The following is a 20744-nucleotide window of genomic DNA, read 5'->3' on the forward strand; positions in this document are numbered from 1 at the left end:
CTTCGAAAAACTCGTTTTGGTTTTATTTTACACGCTACATATAAATCTTTGAGTACATTACGAGTTTGTATGACGCGTGGTGTAATTGGTGTTTTTTTTTTGCCTCGTGAAATGTGAAATAAAATTTTGCCTGTCGCATTGCGTTTCATGTCCGTATGTCAACATGTATGTATGTATGTGTGTATGTACATATGAATGTATGGATTGATATAGTATGTAAGTCTGTGACGTATCGGAAACTCTATATATGTATGTAAGTATGTATGTTTTCTTTGCGTACTGTACTTGTTACCCTCTTCGTCACATCGCTTTTTTTCTTGTTTTCTTTTAGAAAATTATAAATTCAGCTGCACTTGTTTGTGTTATTGGTTATTTGCTTAATTGTTTTCTTTTTTTATTCGTTTCGTTTTGGTTTTCTTCTTTTAATAATTTGTTGTTGTTTTTGATATTTTATATAATAAATTATTGCTTTAAAAGTTGCAATTAAAAATTAAGTTTACATTTTGCTGCGGTCTATGTGTATGCGGTCCAGTATGTGTGTATGTATGTATGTATGTACGCATGTATGTTCGTCTTTTGGTCTTCTTGAAATTTTGTTATTTTTGCTCTCACACAATTATTTTTTTCTTCTCTTGCATAAAAATAATAGAGTTCATCTATTTCTTGCCGTTTTATTATTTGTTTTCTTTTTGCTTTGTTTTTCGGTTTGCTTTGTAAAAAATGTAAAGTAGGTCTGTATCTCTTTAACGTATGGATATCTGAAGGCGTAAAATATTCGTTTGAAATCAACTTTTAATTTGAGTTGTTAATTTTCTCATATTTTTTATTTCGTTTTTGTTTGTTTGTTTTCTATTCTTTTGCTCCTCGTCTCGTTTATTTCTTAATGCTAAGTTTAATTTCCTTTTCTTTGTTTCATACAAAATAAATATGTACTTATTACTTTCGGTGATTTATTTTATTTCGAAGGTATGTATGTATGTATGTATGTATGGATGTATGTACGAGTATGAATATATGCGTGTATGTTATATGCATGTCCTATTGCAGTAATATTTACAGTAGTTATATTAATGTATATATATACATATACATACATATACGTGCATATGTATGTGCGTGAGAATAATTTTGGTAGTTTTGCTAGAACCCTAAGGTGCGCGGGAGGAGCATTAAGGGTGTTCAAAAGAATATTCACTAAATGGTGGCTCTTCGACTCATCTTTTTCGCATTCATTGTATTATAATTTTCATTGATGTATGAAGGTCAAAAATAAAATAAAAAATATATCGCCCTACTATGGAGCAAATGTGTATTTCTGACTGAAAACCCAACTGGAACTAATCTGAATCAGTTTAAATTGGAATTGGTTTGTGGTGGAATTTGCGAGCCGGTTTTTTTTTTACCGGAGCGGGCCGGGAACTGCATCTTCTTGTCTTCCATATTTTCAATATTTGCAAAGACTATCAAAACGGGCAACTCAATTTAATAATTAAAATGTGCTGCCAATTATATGCAAACCTTATGCCCAAAATTATGCAACGTTTTGTTTTTTGTGTGTTTAGAATAGAACAAACGGAGGTTTGCATTTCAACCTAAAGATTTTTTATACCCTCTTTTCAGCACAATCAACAACCAAAAATCGTTTGGGTATTCAGCGAGGGTATTTAGGCATAATACCTCAAAAAACCAAGCATAGTTAATGTAGAGCTGGGTTGCGCAGCAGATATATGACTTCCTCCTGCCAAACCTGGTTGTTGTTGTAGCACCATAAACATTCCCCATACACACATATATGGAGAATGCTGCTGAAGTGACAGTTCTTGGCCGGATTTAAATCCGGGCCGTTCTGGTAACGTAGAACCGACTGTCGTGGGAACGCCAAACCTGGCCGAGATCTCTATATCTTATCGCATTACGTTCGATATATTGGAGTTTCCGGAGATTGGTTGCTGAAACGACTGGAGTCGGTAACTCGAACATTCCCAGTTTGTCCTTAGGGAGGCTTAATCTTAAATCTTAACTCTTTTGCATCATTCGACGAAATAGTCCGCGAACAAAAACTCTTTCCCTTATCATTAAGAGCGGGACAATCCGCATTAAATTATTTTTTGTTAAAGTTTGAGGAAAATAAATAATTTTGATTGTCCTGTAAGATTATTTTTCATTAGACCAAACAGTAGAAGTCTTGCCGACGCAAGGTATTTTGCGTACATCGCGCACTTCAGGGGGTGATGCAAAAAGGTCAAATCTGAGTACATCTCTTAGACATTCTGCACTCTGCAAGTAATTTTTTTTAAATCACCTTTAGAACGGGTATTTTAGGAGGGATGTAACCACTGTTACTGTTACACCAAAACAAATTTTTTTTTCTTATTTTAGTACGCAAAAGACGTAGACTTATTACAATGTATGTCTACTATAGAGAAACGTAAAGGTCTAGCTCCATCTGGTGCCACTAAGGACCAGTAGGTCTATGTGATGGCTTTCAGACAGCCAGCCAGCCAGGCCAACCTAAGTATGCAGAAATTACCGTGTACAAAATTCTTGGCGATATCTATTGACAGTATTTTATTACACGTGAATTCGTTTTTACTTTAACATAGGGAGGCAGAGCAAATTGAAAAGTAAGACATAAATGAGCGATGCGAGTAATCGATTATCAAGGGAAATGTGGGTAAGTATTTAAATTAGGGCAAAAGTGGGCAAAGCCAGTAATAATTCGGAAAATTGTCGAATTGGAACTCAGAAAGCTATAACTGTTAAATTTCAATTAAAATCCACATTTAATGTACGTTAGTGTGTATGTAAAAATATATGCACATACATAACATCCATTCAATGAAACTTCATAAATGTACATACACATTATATTTGTTGTTTAGCAGGTGGTTGTTCTTGTTGCTGTTTTGTTTGTTGTGGTTGTGGGGACACTAGTCATCTACGTACATATGTCTTTAGTTGTTATTTATAAGTATTTGAATTTGTTTGTTAGCTTTCTTTGTGGTTGAATTGTTTTTGTTTGTTTTTTATTTACTCATTTGGTTTTGGCAACAATCTTGTTTTCTCTCTCGCAAAATATTGTTAAGTTTTGTTTTGTTTTAACGGTACCTTTGAATTTTCAGATACTCTACATATTTATTTCCTAGTGTGTGCACCTATTTTTATTTTCTCTTCGTGTAGTTCATTTACGTTTCGTTTTGGTTCGCATTGCTGATAATAAAGAAAATTACATTTTGCTCTTTTATTGCATTTACAAGTAAGTAATAATTAGTTTAGTAAGTTTTAATCAGTTCTATTGATGTGGCTCTGGCTCATGTTATGTATATAAATGTATAGTTCATATTGCTAGGCTAATTTTAGGTGTTTAGTCACTTACTTTACCACTGTTTGTTTCTTTTGTTTAATTTATGTATGTTCGCTTTTGAGTCACTACACTCGCATGTACCTCTATATAATTATTTATGCACGTATGATTACATTATATGTATATCAAGTGAAGTAGTCGTTAGAAATATACATACAATGAAATGTAAATTACAAAATTCTTAGTGTTATACACCCTGCCACACAGCACTGATGTGTTTAGTACATACATACATTTATCAGATTCAGAATTGCATTCGTACGTCGGTTTGCAAACAAAACAATGAAATAAAGAAATAAAAATATGCAATCACATGGCCACTCGCTAGTTCTAAACGGATATTCAAATATTATTTTTAAAATTTTTATTTTTTTTTTTTTTCAAAATTTAAAATGTTTAATTTTCATAAATTAAAACGATTTCCAATTGTTAATTGCTTGTATTTACTCTACTTAGTTTAAACTTAAAAGTTATATGTATTAAAAACTAAAAAAAAATATACAAGCAAATTACATATTTGAATAAAGTGAACATCGCAACATTACAATTGCGCATTCTTGCGGAATTTAACGAGTTTCGAAAGTGTTGTAACTACAAAGTAGTTGTGGTCAAGGTTTTGATGTCAAACTAAAAGTATATAAGTAACTACTTGTAATTATCGTCATATGCGTTATATAGATTATGTTTGTGGCTGAAGCTGTGGCGATGTATGTGCGCATGCTGCATATTTTCGACGTTGTCTTATGCCTTTTCTAGACGCGCAAAATTTCGCATGCTTTCTTATAGCAAATCGCTATCCAATCGGGTTGTGTCGCACCCCATTGTATTTGATTCACTTCACCCTCGGCGGCTGTGTACGCCAAAATTGGATCCTCTATTGCCCGCGGCATTTGTTGAATATCCCAGATCAGTGCTTGGTGATCATCACCGGCAGTGCATATGTGACAGGAACTATACAACAACAACAAAAAAATATATATATAATTAAGTAATTCTCTTTCACTATAACAAAGAAATTATTTTTTAATTTACCTGTGCGGCGCCCACGCAATGCCGTTGACGCACGCTCTGTGATTGCTCAGTCTTGCAACAGGTGTACAAGGAACACGAACATCTAAAATTATAACTTCACACGAATCCATCGCTACTGTAGCTAAGTAATTTGGATCTTGTTTATTCCAGGCTAAACGTAACAAAGCCGTATGCGTGGGATCCTTTTTAGTAAAATAATAGAAATGTATTAAAGAACTTTATATACAAATTACAGCAAAAAAGATTATCAACAGTATCAATATACCTCATATATGATAGTCGAATGCTCTAAATGTCTCAGATCGAACATACGAACTGAGCCATCGGCGCCAACTGATGCGAACATATCGCGTCCACCGCCGGCACGTGAGAATGCTATATCGTAAACCTCTTTATCGTGCGCTATTAATTGCGTTTTTACATGTCCGGATACAAAGACTCGTCCATGGGGTTGACCTGTTTCCAGGCCCCAGATTGTGCACGTCGTGTCAATAGAGGAGGTACCAACGAGATTCGGATCTACTTCGTTCCAGTCAAAAGATGTCAATGGAGCGCAGAAATCACTATTTTTATTATTGTTAAGAATACATTCCAGCCGTGTATCGGGCTCACCGGCGCGCCAAACACGTAAGTAGTCACCTGTAATTTTAGTTAAATTAGTAACATTCAAATATGAGTATTAATAGCAATATTAATTATATGTACCGCTGGTTGCTAATAAATCTGGATAGATTCCTTTAGAATCTGGTATCCACATTATTTTGGTAGTCGGGTATGGATGGTCGAAAGTACTAAATGAAGTGTTAAAAAAAATTAGTTGACAATGAGAAAATTTATTTTACTTTATAAAATTACCTCTTTGCACTGAATTCGCTGGTGTCCTCATCGAGACTAATGATTTGGACTTTGTTGTTATATTCCTCAATGAAACTACCTAGTGCAAGGCGAAATCGTTTGTCAGGGCGTACACTCCAGTTCATTGAGTACAGCGGCCATGGCGCCAGATACTTGTAGATTTCTTTTCGCTTGCTGGCGGTTGATGACATAACTGCAAAAGAAAAAATTATTGTTATTGTTATTTATTAGAACAATATGAAATATTACACAAATTAATAGGAAATTATATGTAATGAAATAAGGAATACAAAATTTTTTTACGTAAGTTAAATCAGCACAACGAAAATTTTGCAAAGTTATTGCAAACTAATAATGAATATAATTACAGATTCAGCGAAGAACAAGATAACCAAGTCAAATTTTGAGGATCCACACTAGAGAGCTTTGCATGGAGCGCTCGTAGACACGCGAGAGAGTCCGAAATCATACGGCCACAGGATATAATGCCATTGTCAACAGAAATTTTTACTAGTGTTTTTTAGATTTCTTGAAGCACCATTGGAAGACTTCAAGCTCAATATAAAAAATCCGCGTAGGTCTGGGAGTCTGTAAAAACTTCAAAACCGAACTGCACAAACCCATAACCGGCTCTTCGGGTTAACAAACCAGAGATGTTAAGTGAAAGATGCGCTAAGATCCTTTTTTCAATGGACCACACACAGGGGACGATGTAAAGTACTTGTTGCATGTCTGAAAACGTTTTAAGCACCTAATAAATAAATTAAAAAAAACAATTGCAGGTTTATTAAAAAAAAAAAACAAAAAATTAAACAGGTCAGAAACCCAGACAGAATTAATCTACAAAAGCTCGAAATAATTAACAATCCATCTGGCTTTTATCACTCAACCGCAGATAAATCGATGGGCTTTTTTCTTGTGTGCGACGCCATCGTATTAGACAGCTTGACTTATTAAGCCCACAGCGAAAACATACTGGTACATGCTTTATACTGTCACAACCATCTTAACGATCTTATAATTCCCTGGAAATTTTCTGGGTGGTTCTTTTCCATCATAGGTATCGAACCCCGACTGAAGACATGTCACGCAGTAATATCCTATTCCTTGTGGCCTAAGCAAATTACTATATTTAAAATTATACGACACCTTGAATAGCTTCAAAACATACTACTTGCTTTTATACGTGAGTTTGCTTTTAGTAATGCTTTATTGCCTTTGATTTAGTTACTTGAAATGATTTTAAAATTTATTTTTAACAAAGATGTTCGCGTGCTTGATGCGAGTTCCTCTAAAAAAGACATTTGCATGTAGAAATTTCAGCGGTCAATGGCATTGAGTCCGACCATAAATAAACAAAAAAAAAGGAAAATAAGTGAATTGAAATGGCAAAATGTAGAATGCAACATTTACCTAAACCTACGAATGTATATATATATATACTAAATTACGGAAGCTTGGTAAATAAGGAAGTACCTATGTTCGTATGTACGTCTGTAGACTTACCTTAGCTTGTGTTTATGTACTCGTATATATGTGAAAAGTATTAATTGTGAAAAATCGAAGGGATTCCTTAAAATCAACACGAATCTTAACTAAACAAATCTCGAAAACGAAAATGCGAAATCAACAAAATCACTCTGCTAAAAAATGACCGATGCACACTAAAAACCCGGTCTCCGGCAATATTTTCACACCATTTTAGCTTTATTCCTTAATTTGGCTGCCGTCTGACCTGACGCCCGTACGCTTTGTATTCACGTTATGAATTAGAAAAATTTGTTCTCGTGGTCGTAAGCACGATTGTGTGGTATATTTATTGAAAATATACAGTATTTTACACTTTTTCGGTTTGTTTCGCCTTTTAAACTGACTCAATTCTTTATAAAATTGATTTAACTCCGAAGTAGCAAAATTATTCCGTCTTTACAGACGACAAAAAAGTGTATATAACAACGCGCTATTCTGACACTTTCTTTACATATGTACAACTTCAGCGAGTGAAAAACAGACTTGCCACTACGTTTAAAATTCAAGCAAAATTCGTAGTTGCTGTGTTGAAAGAGTGCCACCGAACTTGATATGTCTATATAATTGGTATGTAGAAAGTTGATTGGTTTTGAATATAACTTCTTTAACTTGGTTTATCGCCCGCAGAAGAATCCTATTAAAAAAGTATTGCAAAAAACTGTGTAAAAAATCATACTTTGAACGACAGGGTTAGGAAAAATGTTTAAAAATTAATGAATAAAAATGGTGAAAACATAGATTCTGAAATGTTAATATATAAATGATTGCTATTTCAGTTGAGCGCACTTAAACGATACGTTAAGTCATTAGTCAGTGCAACGGTGTGGACAACATTAAACCAGTAATCGGCTCTCAGCGATGGATGAACCAGCTGATTTACTGCCGAAATAAGAAATATGACAGCGGTTTGTTTTGCAGCTGAGGTCAGAAAAAATTGACATTGTGTTAATGATATACGAAAAAATCAGCTCACTGCTACTGCTTATATTACTTCATTGCTATCTGAATCATTTTTAACAAGATGTAAAACTCAATATTTTTACGTGAGAGCGCGCCCAGGAATTTACTTGAGTACTTGACAACACTGACAATGCCTGAACAGCTGATAGACGAAAAGGCGAGCTGCCAGAAGCAAGTCTCCAAAAATAATTAAATATTAATAATTAATAATTAAATTGCTTTTCATAGCTTTATATCAAATAAAATATAACTTATATTACAGAATATAAGAAATATATATAACAATATATATATTACCAAATATTCTTCGTTATTACTCATATTGTTACCACACCAGTTGAAATGAAAATTAGTTTATTAACACAATTCAACACTTGTTGGCATCAATCATAATTGTGAACGGCTTTTAGAAAGAAGAAGAAAATATTAATTTGGAAATTTTCTGTTTCAGAGATTAAATTTATTAAAAGAAAGATTTAAATGTTATTAATAACCAAACTTGAAGTGGAAAATAATAAATTCAATACGAGTCCATTAAACTAACTGCGAAGTAATAAATCAGTGTGCAATAATTTAGGGCTAAACAATTCATTCCCTCGCCCGGAAATGGTTTGAATATTCTGTTTCCGCCTTACTAACGTATATACGCAGTTAACAAACGCCACTAATAAAATTGGGGAAATACTAACGATACCAAAGACGATTCAGTCTAGACTACAGGAACAAACCGATAATTTCACATATTTGCTGCAAGATGCCTACGAAGTACGTGCTCTTGGAAATGGAATTATGAATTCTGGCCAGATACAATAGAAGATACAAAAACAAAACTTTAACGCGTTGAGTAATAATAATCTTCTTAAGTTACGTTAAGTTAAGTGTACACTAACTGAGTTTTTTCCCACAAAGTAGCCTGGTTGGTATAGTCACATTTAGAGCGATAAGTAATTTTTTGAAATATAGGTATACAAAGGATGGCGTAACTAGAGCTGGTCCAATGGCGATTATATTGTTAGTCTACGCATCAGGAAGTTTACAGCTATTTCAAAATGATAGAAAAAAAGTTGCCATTGAAGAAATTACATTTTTTAAAATTACAATTTGAGTCGGGAATAAAAAAATAGCTGTTATGAAGGTATATTTATCTCCGACGGTAATTTTTAATACTTTAAACAAACAAAATATTGTGGTTAATTTAATTAAAATAAAATCACGTTATATTATTTAAATGCCCCAATATATCCGCAGGGTCTAGTCTTACTTTTTAGAAAATGGAAAATACTCTCTACCTCCCTAACCACTGCCCATACTTCTCCTTTTTTAAAGCGTGTTTTTTCATGTTGGAAAATTTTCCCCCGTGGAGTCAAATAAAATCACGTGATAAATTAACTATTTGAATATGAATTGAACAAATTATTTTTTTATTAATTAGCATACATACATAAAATTTTGGTTAAGATCTACCTTGCAACCAGCATCTACTAAAAAATTAATTTAGTATATTGGCGTATATAACACATTAGTACATACATACATATATATGACTGATATTAAGCCTTTACTTTAAACCTCTGCTAATTTCGCTATAATTTTCTTATAAATCTCAATCCCACGCAAATAAGTATCTGCTTTTATGAACTCATCGTGATCGTGTAGCAACACTGGGGTATTGTTCATCGGCGAGAAACCCAAAGCCGGTATGCCAACTTCTCTTATATAACGACTGTCGGTGCCACCAGCAAAAATTTGCTTAGAAATCTTTAAATTCCTTGAAAAAATAATGAACTTTTTTTAAACAGACAAGAAATTTAAATTCGTATTCAACTTACAACTCGTCGGTAGCACTTTTAAATGCAACCCAAAATGGATTGTTTTTATCTGTAGGAGTGGGAGCAACACGAGGACGTTTTTGTTCATACTCAAGTTCAATACCTCCTCCAACATCTTCGCACCACTGATGAAGCTGTGTAGAGAGGATAGATATAAACAGATGAGAAAAAGAAATACCATAGTTTCTCCATACAAAGCAGTGAGCATTTAAAAAAAAATATAATTTGTTTTTTTTTTCACATATATGTACATATTATGTATAGATACACTTATATAATTAGCCTATCTTCTTTTAAATTTATTGTGCGCTTCTTGATGTTGTTTCACAAAGGGAGGGACCTCCAATTTCATGTTGCTTCCGAGCGGCAGATAATTTTTTATTAGAAGCTTTTTCATGTCAGAAATACGGTCGGCGGCTTTCCATTGCCTGCCTAGGAGCGATCGCTATTAGAAAGAAGCTTTTCTATTATTCAGTAATTCATGTCGACAATGGGTTTCGAGTCCGGGCCTTGCGAATTAGCAAAATATTAGTTCCAATATTAACACCAAACATTCTGATGCTTGAGGCTTATAAAGTATTGAATTCATTTGGGTGATTTTTTCAAAATACCTATAGAAACACAATAGTACTTAGCAATTACATTTCTCTATACGTTTTACCTGATTTTCAAACTCTTTTTGATCTACATCGATCGCCAGACGTACATCGAAGCAAACCATTAACGACGGCGGTACGACATTACTTTGAACACCACCGCCTAGGCGTGTTAAATTTATTGTGGTCACATCGCCGATGGTGAATTCGGGATTATTTTCCAATTTTTGTAATTCTTGCTTACGCATTCCCATCATTTTGTTAACAATATAGTGAAGTTTCTCGCCAGCTGTATTTTTCAAGAGAAGTGAACCATGTCCAGCTGTGCCTGAAATCTGAAAATATATACCTAAAACGATATTTTTTTTTATTTTGTATACAATTAATCCGCTTTAAGTTGATAATGCCAACAATAAATGTTGATTACTTACGCCACACACTACGCTCAGCAAAGAAAACAGGGAACTCTTCATTGGGCGACGCCAGGCCCTCATCCAATGAAAATCCTACATTCAAAGATTTGAATTCTGCAGTATGCACAAATGGACGCATACCAAAACGTCCACCCATTTCCTCATCTAAATGGATTTACAAATGTATTAGCATTATAATTATACTTATATTAAATTTTTCGTCTGTATCTTTTGCATCAAAAATCGCATTTTAATAGGAACAATAAATGTTTGGTAAATAAAGTTCGGTTCTACGCGAGCATAGGCATTTCTTTTATAACTACAAATGTTATGACTTGAAATCATAAGCATATGTAAATTTATAAACAAAGTTCCAAACATTTTACAAAATTTTCCAACATTTCATTAACACTTTCAACTTTTTAACCAGAAGTTTTAGAATTATTCTGAGTATGCAGTTTTATATCCCACTAAACTTTAATATAACAAAGTGCAAGTTTTAAGTGACTGTATACATTGATTCTTGATTTTTTGTTTTGATGATGCCATATAAATATGATTTCGACCATGTACATACTTTGAATGATAAAAAGACGTGAGACCTCTGCGAAAAAAAATTTAACTCCACGGCAGTTTGTAGTCATTTCAAACTTACACTTTGTTATAAGGCGTTTTTCAATAGGTGCGCTTCAACTTTTTTCCGATAGGGAGGGCGAACGACGCAATATTTTTTTATTTTTCGCTTGTCATTTGTAAACTTCATGAGTATACATTTCATCGTGGAGCGCTACACACTTGAGCAACGATTGCAAATTGTGCAAATTTTTTATGAAAATAATCGTTCCTTTTTCCAAAAAATCATCTTCAGTGATGAAGCTCACTTTTGGCTCAATGGCTTTGTCAACAAGCAAAATATGCGTTACTGGGCAGAAAGCAATCCACACGTGATTCATGAGACACCGTTGCATCCCGAAAAAATCATTGCTTGGTGCGGTTTACATGCCGGCGGCGTAATTGGCCCATATTTTTTCGTTGACGAGAACGATCGCCACGTTACAGTGAATGGAAATCGATACCGCGACATGGTAAACGATTATTTTTAGCCGCAATTGAATGGTATGGACTTAGACGACATGTGGTTTCAACAGGACGGGGCCACAAGCCACACAGCACACGCTACAATTGATTTGTTGAAGAGTAAGTTCGATGAGCGCATTATTTCCAGAAATGGACCGGTCGAATGGCCGCCGCGCTCGTGTGATTTGACGCCTCTAGACTATTTTCTTTTGGATTATGTGAAGTCATTGGTCTACAGTAACAAGCCGGCGACGATTTGTGAGCTCAGACCCAATATTGAACGCGAAATTGCTGGAATTTCGGCCGATTTATGCAAAAGAGTGGTCGAAAATTGGGTTCAACGATTGGACTTCGTAAAACGTGCACGCGGTGGTCATGGAAAAGAAATCGAATTTCATACTTAAATGTATATGTTCAAACTCGATAATAAAAAAAAATTAGTTAAAAAAGTCAAACCGTTTGTGTTTTATTCAAAAAAAAGTTGAAGCGCTCTTACTGAAAAACGCTTTACTAAAAAAAACTCTAAACACTGTGATTAAAAGTTGAAAACTTTTGAAGTTCTAAACATTGTAGTTAAAAGTTGAAAACTGTTATATAATGTCTAAAAATTTTATGAAAGGTTTGAAACTTTGCGTTATATGTTTTACAGTATGAACTAGATTTTTATAAAAAAATAGTGGTGCATTCGGCCGCCGTAGTCGAATGGGTGGGTGCGTGACTATCATTCGGAATTCAGAGAGAACGTAGGTTCGAATCTCGGCGAAACACCAAAATTAAGAAAACGCTTTTTCTAATAGCGGTCGCTCCTCGACAGCCAATGGCAAACCTCCGAGTGTATTTCTGCCATGAATAAGCTCCTCATAGAAAACATCTGACGTTCTAATTCGACTTGAAACTGTAGGTCCCTCCATTTGTGGAGCAACATCAAGACGCACGCCACAAATAGGAGGAGAAACTCAGTCAAACACCCAAAAAGGGTGTACGCGCCAATTATATACATATATATATACATATAATATATACCTATATAAAACAGTCCGCGGATGACATATGGCAAAAATTAGTTTTTTGTTTTTTGGTAGGACTGTTATAAGCTTACATGGCAAATTTCAGCGTGATATGTCACATAGTTTGTTTTCTGTGCTACTGTAAACAAGTCAAGCTCGAGTGTGTTCTTCGAATTTAACGATGGAAATTCAAGTTGAACAAAGAATTTGTTTGAAATTTTGTTATTCCAACAAAATTTCGGCTTCAGACGCCTTAAAACTGTTGCAGACAATCTATGGGGACTCTGCTCTATCGCGTGCACGTGTTTTCCAGTGGTACAAATCGTCCAAAGAGGGCCGTACATCAACCCAAAAAACCACGCCAAAGTCGCTCAAAAATTAAGGTTATGCTGACTGTTTTTTTCGATTACGAAGATGTGGTGCACTCGGAGTTCCTTCCGCAAGGCCGATCGGTTAACGCTGAATATTATTTAGACGTTTTAAAGCGTTTGCGCGAGAACATTCGTCTTAAAAGGAAGGAATTGTGGGACAACAAGTCATGGTTCTTGCATCACGATAATGCACCAGCTCACACATCACGTCTTGTTCGCGATTATTTGAACAAAAATAATGTTAATGTTCCGCAAGCACCGTATTCGCCTGATATGGCTCCATGTGACTTTTTCCTGTTTCCCAAGCTCAAGTTGCCGCTCCGTGGAAAAATTTTGAGACAATTGAAGTCATAAAAGAGAATTCGAAGAACACACTCGAGCTTGACTTGTTTACAGTAGCACAGAAAACAAACTATGTGACATATCACGCTGAAATTTGCCATGTAAGCTTATAACAGTCCTACCAAAAAACAAAAAACTAATTTTTGCCATATGTCATCCGCGGACCGTTTTATTGATAACGTCTCGTTCATATTTGAGCAGAAGTTATATCGATTTTTATTCAAATTAGCGTGTACATGGACAGACAGACAGACAGATTTAGTCGTAAACTTCTCTCGCCATTTACATCGTCTTGGCATACATACATATATAAAGTACGGTCACCTATATAAGTACAGTGATTAGTAATAAATCCAAAAATAATAATTTACCGGTTTACATATGGTAGATTGACAATCAACTGTCAATAGTGGACCAAAATTTAAAAGGCTACAAAATTGCCTACTCGAAAATTTTCTGAAATTTGAATTAAAAAGTTTGAAATTTTGATGAATTTTTTTTTAATTGCACAAAGTGTGAAGCTAGAATTGATAGGGTTTTTGTAGTGGATTGGACTGTATTTGCATAAAGAAATTATTAAAATTAAAAAGTTAAAAATTTTTGTGGAAAAAGAAAATGGTTATTAAAGCAACCGCATTTGATCTAGTAACACACGGGTTTCTGATAATTCAAGGGAAGACTGTATTGTGCTCGAAAATAAACATGCATCAAAATATTATTCCATCTAACGGTATTTCGCAGCAGTAAAACATCAGCAGTTGTAATTTATTGGTTCACTTGGCCTACATTAAAGTTGTGAAAGGAATCGGTTTTTTAAGTATTCATTGTGTTTGGTCGAAAACATCTTAATTCCAATAAAATGGGAAAGCAGAAAGATTTAACAGATTGCGAAAAAATACAAATTGTTATCTTGACGTTAGAGGGACTTTCAAATAGCCAAATTGCTCAAATTTACAAGGGACCGCAAATCTTGGAGTTCTGTTACAAATAACGATTCCGGTGAATGGGAAAAAAGTAATTTAGTGACGAAAATAAGTTCAATCTAGATGAGCCGGATGGATACAATTACTATTTCACTATCACAGCCATGAAGGTGAAGTTATGGTGTGGGAGGCAATATCGTACCTACTATGACGCGTTCGAATTCAAAACTGAAACTTTAGCATAGCCAACGCATTTCCCAGATCTGAAAATTGTTGAAAATCTACGGGGATGGGGTTTATGAGAATGGGCAACAATTTGAAGGCAAAAATGCTTTAATTCGAATGATAAAATCGGCCTGGTCAGAAATTTCATTAAACTATCTGGATATTTTGTGCAAATGCATTCTTTTACGTATTTACGAAATAATTTATAAACAAGTTGGCTGCACAAACTATTAAGCTTTAAATAATAAATGTAAAACAAAATTTCCTATATTTGTTATTATTTTTCTTATTTGGTTAGTCCTCTATTTAAGTGGAACAAATCAAACACAGTGTTACATCCCTAGCTGATTTCCAGTGAAAGCTTGGTGACATTCGGTTCAGTGGAAGCGAAGTTATTGCGTCTAAAGTGTCATCGGTACAAAAATGAGTTTCGAACAAAGAGCTAATATCCAATTTTGTTGTAAAATCAGTAAAATGTTTACCGAAACATTTGAGTTGATGGAAAAAGTTTATGGCGATGATTGTCTATCTCGTGCCAGAACTCATGAGTGGTTTACACGTTTCAGAGATGGTTGTGGGGACATAAATGACAATGATCATACGGGCGGCCCAAAATCAGTAATCATCAAAAACTTTATCGAAATTGTTGGTAAATTTATCAAAAATTAACCGAAATCATAGTTGAAATTCATGGAATCGGAGTTGAATATCTTCAAAACATCGATTTATCGCATTTTAACTGAGCTGAGCCCAAATACGAAAGGTCTGTGCACGTTTCATTCCGCACAAGTTACTGAGGACCAAAAATTCTTCAGAATTCAACATTCGAAAGACCTTATTAAAGAGGCGAGAAAAGACGAGAACTTCCTTTACAACATTGTAACTGGTGATGAAACGTGAACCTGAAACTAAGCGCCAAAGTGCCGAATGGAAGGCTCCAGACAAGACACCACCCAAAACATCGCGTTTGGAGAAGTCAAAAATCAAGTTGGTGCTCATTTGTTTTTACGATTTCAAAGGAATTGCCCACAAGGAATTCGTGTCAACGGGCTAAACCGTCAATACAATTTTCTATCTTGGCGTTCTGAAGCGTTTGTTGCATGGCATTCGTCGGATTCGCCCTGAATACCGCGAAGGAGGAAGCTGGCGCTTATTGCATGATAATGAACCATCTCATCGATCCACTATTGTGTCTGATTTTTTGACTAGAAATCGCTTTTTAACCATCAATCACTCATCGTATTCGCCTAATATGGCTCCCTGTGACTTTTACCTTTTCGGAAAATTGCATTTGGCCGTGAAATGGAAAAACGTTTTGCGTCCATAGAGACCATCCAAAGGGCTTGTAGCGACATCCTGAAAGGCATTCCGGTCAATGACCTGAAACACTCTTTCGAAAAGCTTTTAGATCGCGCGAAACAGTGTATCGAGGCCAGAGGAGACTATTTTGAATAAATAAACTCGAAGGTGTCAGAACAAAGCTCCTGTCGTTTCTATTTTAGCACAGTATTGTTTATTTTGGACTTCACCTTGTATTTTGATGCATTGTTTATTTCCGAGCAAAGTACAGTCTTCAGTTGAATTATGAGAAAACCTTGTCTTACTAGATCAAATACGGTTGATTTAATAATCATTTTATGCCATAAAAACTATGCCTCTAATCAAGTGAATCGAACTGTATGTGCGTATATCCATAACTACCAAAAACCTGTTATGTGAACAAAGTCATAATATTGAGTATCTACGCATGGGTATGTGAACGTAATAGTGGAAAATACTTTATAATATTTCCATAACGATTTTTGTTAAAAACGTTTTCCCATATCAAATATCATACGTTTGAGGCTGAATAATTGAATAAGGGTGGATCATACGTGACGTAGTATAGGAACACACGGCGAGGATATTATTCTAAATACAGGGTGGCTGATGAAAGCCGCTACCAAAAAAAAATTGAATAACTTTTTTTCTATTTAAGTTATCTGTTCCATTTTTGTTTTAATTTGCAGATTGATCTTTAAAATTTATTAAAATGGATAACTGGGACACGCAAACAAGAATTTGGATAGTCCGCCGCTATCACGCACTGGAGTCCGTAGTTTTGGTACAGAGAGAGTACAGGCGGATGTTTGGCGGCGATCCCCCGAGCAGATGGACCATAATGAGACTGGTGAATAATTTTGCTGAGCAAGGAACAGTCGCAAGAAGGCCTTATCATCGACACCCACCAGTTCGGACAGAGGAAACGATCGCTGCTGTAGCTGCAGCTATACAAAGCAATCCAAGGGTTTCAACAAGAAGCTTATCTGCTCAACTTGGTGTCAGCCGACAGTCTTTGCAAACAATAATGCACAAAGATTTAGACTTATTTCCCTACAAAATTCAAATGGTTAACAAACTGAATGCAGCAGACTTGCCGATTCGCTTGGAATTTTGCCAGAAGATCCTGCAAACGGTGGAAGAAGACCAAAACATGTTAAACTGCCTTTTCATGTCTGATGAGGCCCATTTCGATTTAAACGGCAATGTGAACAAACAAAATTGTCGAATATGGAGTACTTCTAACCCACAGATACTCCACGAGACGGAATTGCATCCTCTTCGCGTGACAGTGTGGTGTGCGGTTTCTTCACGCTGTATTGTCGGGCCTTATTTTTTTTGAAGAAAATGGTCACACCGTTACGGTTACTGGACACCGTTATTTGAAAATGCTGAAAGAATTTTTCTATCCAGAACTACGCCGAAAGAGAATTCCTTTCAACTCTGTGTGGTTTCAACAAGATGGGGCAACGTCTCACATAGCCCAGACTGTTATGACAGAGTTGCGACGAAAATTTCCCAATAAACTGATTTCAAGAAACTCCGAATTTCGTTGGCCCCCCAGGTCGCCTGACCTTACTGCACCTGACTTTTTCTTGTGGGGTTTATGTAAACAAGAAGTTTATAAAACAAAGCCAACAAATTTAGATGAACTAAAACAATCCATTCGGGCAACAATTGCGGCTATTCCCGTCGCAACTCTCAAAGCAGCAATGAACAACTTTTTACTAAGATGCCGCACTTGTGTCAACGAGCATGGGGGGCATTTAAATTCAATTATTTTTAAAACTAGTTAAGCTACATTTAATAAAATTTAATGACCTTCAACTTGAAAAAAAAATAAATGAATTCCATATACTAAAAAAAAAGTTATTTGAGTTTCTTAATGTAGCAAAATTCATCAGCCACCCTGTACTTGATCATTTCTGTTATACGAGGAGCGATATAGCACCTTATGCTTGGCTATTTCATCCGTATAATTTTAGAGCAATAAGATTAATTTCAGTTCAATTTTAACTTTAAAGCCCTTGGAATTTAGGCGCATTATGTATGCACTTATATATGAAAGAGAAACATTTAGCTCTTCAAACTAATCACAACTTAAATGCCATCAACATTCACACAAACTAAATTTTTCTTCATTCTGCCAGCTTTGGTCATACTTAGTAGGAACTTCACTAAAATCTAACTCGGATGCCTATATTTGGAGCAAAAGTAGACTTTGATAAGTCAAATTTTTCTACACACATAAGCTACTGATTATTTCAAAACTGCATGCCAACTGAATTGAGAATAATGTCTTCAGCCTCTCATCCATAGAAAGCGCCATTATTCCTTTCCTTTTCATTGGCGATGCATACTATATAAGTATAGTATACGACTTAATGATTATGAGTGGCTATTACGATGTTATTATTTGTATTTGTATGTATGTATGCACATGTAATTGATATATGTATGTATGTATATTAAAGCATTCCACTTGAATGTTTCTAATCATACCTGCGATAAACGATATATGAATTGTTCGTTTAAATTTTGCTCCACTCTTCTTGAGTGCACGAATCGCGCCCAGGTATTGCATTCCAACACATTTCATGTCTTGTGCGCCGCGTGCAAATATCCGTCCTTCTTCATCGATGTCAGCGGCAAATGGTGGATGGGACCAATTCTCTGGAAATACCGGCACCACATCCATATGCGAGTGCAAGAATATGGCAGGTAGCGAAGGCTCTTTGCCTTGCCATGTTAAGATCACAGCTGGATTACGATCATTGTCTGGATAACGTACTTGTATGGGAAGATCGAGCAATTTCGCTTGTAGTTTTAAAAATTCCACACAAGGTTCTGCAAATGCGAAAAAACATAAATAATAATAATTCGGTGAATTGCAAACAAATTGTATTATAGTTTATCCTAAAGTTACCATAATCGGGATCTGGGTGTACACTAGGGATTCGGAGATATTCCCGAAAATACTGTATTTCCTCATTGGTCTCCCACCTGCTTTTCGTAGCCATTATTCTAGTGTGATAAAGTAGCAATCAACGCTGGCAGTTTACGATACACTAAACAGTAATGTTTTCAGCGACGTTTCAACGCTTGAACACTTTAACTCATAATTTAAATAAATTTTGTGTTTGCTTCATACCCAACAGTCAATGGGATTACTTAGACAGCTGGTTACCTCATCCTCGTTTAGGTATTCAGTGAATAGTTGGTAACTAATTAAATCACGCGTTCATCAAGTGCTAAGAGTTGATGCCAAAGGAAATATTTAGAATCAATAGTGGACTACTTCCTGAAATTTTGAAATATTCGCAAAAAGTACATTAGAAAAAACGTTGCATGTATCCTCCAGAAATAATAGTATTGAAATATATTTATTCAACAATAGCTGATCTGTCCTCATTCTTCACTCATTCGGCAAAGTTATTTACTCCTGTGGGCAAAAAGTAAGGTGAATTTATTTGTCTAACTTCGCGGGATTAAAATTTCGCTCTAGTTATTTTTTCATGAGTTGGCAGCACTGTTAATAACATCTGAGCCAACTTTCATGTGAATGTCATTATCAGTAATATATTTACGCTTGTGTTTACCAAACGACCAAGAGTGCATTTTTCGATTTTTACAATGTCTGATTTAATTGAGCAAAGAAGTGCCATCAAATTTTGTTTGCGGAATGAAATTTCGGCTGCGGAAAAGTTTAGCATGTTGCGGAAGGCATTTGGTGATTCGACCATGTCGCAGAAAAATGTTTATAAGTGGTACAAAGACGTGAAAGAGGGTCGAGAACGTGTTGATGACTTGGAGCGCTCCGGACGACCATCGACGTCAACAGATGACCAACACGTCAATAAAGTGAAGGAGTTAGTGCTCAAAAATCGTCGTTTGACTGTTAAAGACCTTACTGATATGATCGGAATATCAGAAGGATCTGTGAAAACCATTTTGAAAGACCATTTGGGCCTGCAAAAAGTCAAATCTCGTTTGGTATCGAAAACTCTCAATTTCTTGGAAAAAAGTCGTCGCGTTGATGTGTGTGAAACAATGCTTTCAGACTATCAGGACAAGCTCAAATGCATCATTACGGGAGATGAGACTTGGATTTATGCTTAAGATCCTGAAACAACTGACCAATCAAGCGAATATCGTGCTAAAGGCGAGGCCAGACCGAAAAGAGCACGTCAAAGTCGTTCAAAAATAAAGATCATGATTTTTTTTCGATTTTCGTGGTGTAGATTTTCACACTGTTAATAAGGAATATTATTTGAGCGTTATGCGTCGTTTACGTGAAGCAATTCGTCTAAAAAGACCAGAATTATGGGCCAACAACTCTTGGTTTTTGCATCACGATAATGCACCGATTGAGGAGATAAAAGCTGAATCAAAGAAGGTGCTGATGGCTATACCGGAAATGGACTATTTGGCATGTTTCGGGGATTGGAAAAATCGTTGGCATAAGTGTATTTCATCGAGAAGGGATTATTTTGAAGGGGATGAAATTGATTTACAAGAATAAATAAAGATTTTTCATTTTACAACCAAATTCACCTTACTTTTTGCCCACAGTAGTATTTATTTAATAATTTTTTGGAAAACCAGTGCTTCCAGTTAAACTGATTCAATAGATCGTAAACCAGCGATTACAGTCATCCAAAAGTCAACTAAAGGGTTTTCCAATAGCAGGTGTTATTTTGAATAGCCCGCTATTTCGGTAGATGCCACTTTTGCAGCTGTCATTTTTTGATATTTGACAAGTAGAAACTACGCTATTAATAAAAATGGAACGATACACGCGTAAACAACGTATTGAAATTTTTAAAATTCACTATAAAAATGGTGAAAATTTGGCAGAAACGGTTCGTAAAATTCGAACATTTTTGGGTCATCGTGAGGC

At 35.3% G+C, this 20744-nt stretch overlaps 4 protein-coding genes and 1 long non-coding RNA gene across 8 annotated transcripts in view; 3 read left to right on the forward strand and 2 right to left on the reverse strand.

Annotated features, from left to right (window-relative positions):
• Positions 1 to 3226: 3226 nt before the first annotated feature.
• On the reverse strand, positions 3227 to 7178 carry LOC129237698 (DDB1- and CUL4-associated factor 7). The gene is made up of 6 exons (XM_054872586.1): positions 6758 to 7178; positions 5252 to 5444; positions 5102 to 5187; positions 4662 to 5035; positions 4397 to 4578; positions 3227 to 4315 (listed from the first exon to the last, which is right to left on the reverse strand). Exons 2-6 carry the CDS (start codon positions 5440 to 5442, stop codon positions 4117 to 4119), a joined length of 1032 nt encoding a protein of 343 aa, XP_054728561.1. The 5' UTR covers positions 5443 to 5444; positions 6758 to 7178; the 3' UTR covers positions 3227 to 4116.
• LOC129237699 (uncharacterized) lies at positions 6136 to 6761 on the forward strand. Its single transcript, XR_008581769.1, has 3 exons — positions 6136 to 6229; positions 6312 to 6437; positions 6516 to 6761. It is a non-coding gene; the product is annotated as an uncharacterized LOC129237699 (long non-coding RNA).
• A 968-nt stretch (positions 7179 to 8146) lies between the features above and the next one.
• The window catches only part of LOC129238568 (aminoacylase-1-like), a 54106-nt gene continuing 41508 nt past the window's right edge, over positions 8147 to 20744 (forward strand). Inside the window, exon 1 of one of the 2 annotated variants that reach the window (XM_054873640.1) lies at positions 8147 to 8580. The gene's annotated coding sequence lies outside the window, so the exon portion shown is untranslated. Of the gene's footprint in view, positions 8586 to 20744 lie in introns of both variants that reach the window. The other variant, XM_054873639.1, reaches the window with a different exon arrangement.
• LOC129238567 (aminoacylase-1-like) overlaps positions 8502 to 20744 on the forward strand; it is a 34435-nt gene continuing 22192 nt past the window's right edge. The window contains exon 1 of the mRNA XM_054873635.1: positions 8502 to 8585. The gene's annotated coding sequence lies outside the window, so the exon portion shown is untranslated. The remainder of the gene's footprint in view (positions 8586 to 20744) is intronic.
• On the reverse strand, positions 9127 to 18919 carry LOC129238566 (aminoacylase-1A). Of its 3 annotated transcripts, none has more exons than XM_054873630.1 (7): positions 18771 to 18919; positions 18347 to 18691; positions 10598 to 10744; positions 10232 to 10515; positions 9571 to 9704; positions 9272 to 9509; positions 9127 to 9219 (listed from the first exon to the last, which is right to left on the reverse strand). In XM_054873630.1, exons 1-6 carry the CDS (start codon positions 18862 to 18864, stop codon positions 9305 to 9307), a joined length of 1209 nt encoding a protein of 402 aa, XP_054729605.1. In that variant the 5' UTR covers positions 18865 to 18919; the 3' UTR covers positions 9127 to 9219; positions 9272 to 9304. The 3 variants fall into 3 exon arrangements, with proteins under 3 accessions (XP_054729605.1, XP_054729606.1, XP_054729603.1); XM_054873631.1 differs by having other exon boundaries at positions 9127 to 9222; XM_054873628.1 differs by having other exon boundaries at positions 9127 to 9509.

This window comes from Anastrepha obliqua, chromosome 2 (genome assembly GCF_027943255.1).
Source record: "Anastrepha obliqua isolate idAnaObli1 chromosome 2, idAnaObli1_1.0, whole genome shotgun sequence".
Lineage (NCBI taxonomy): Eukaryota > Metazoa > Arthropoda > Insecta > Diptera > Tephritidae > Anastrepha > Anastrepha obliqua.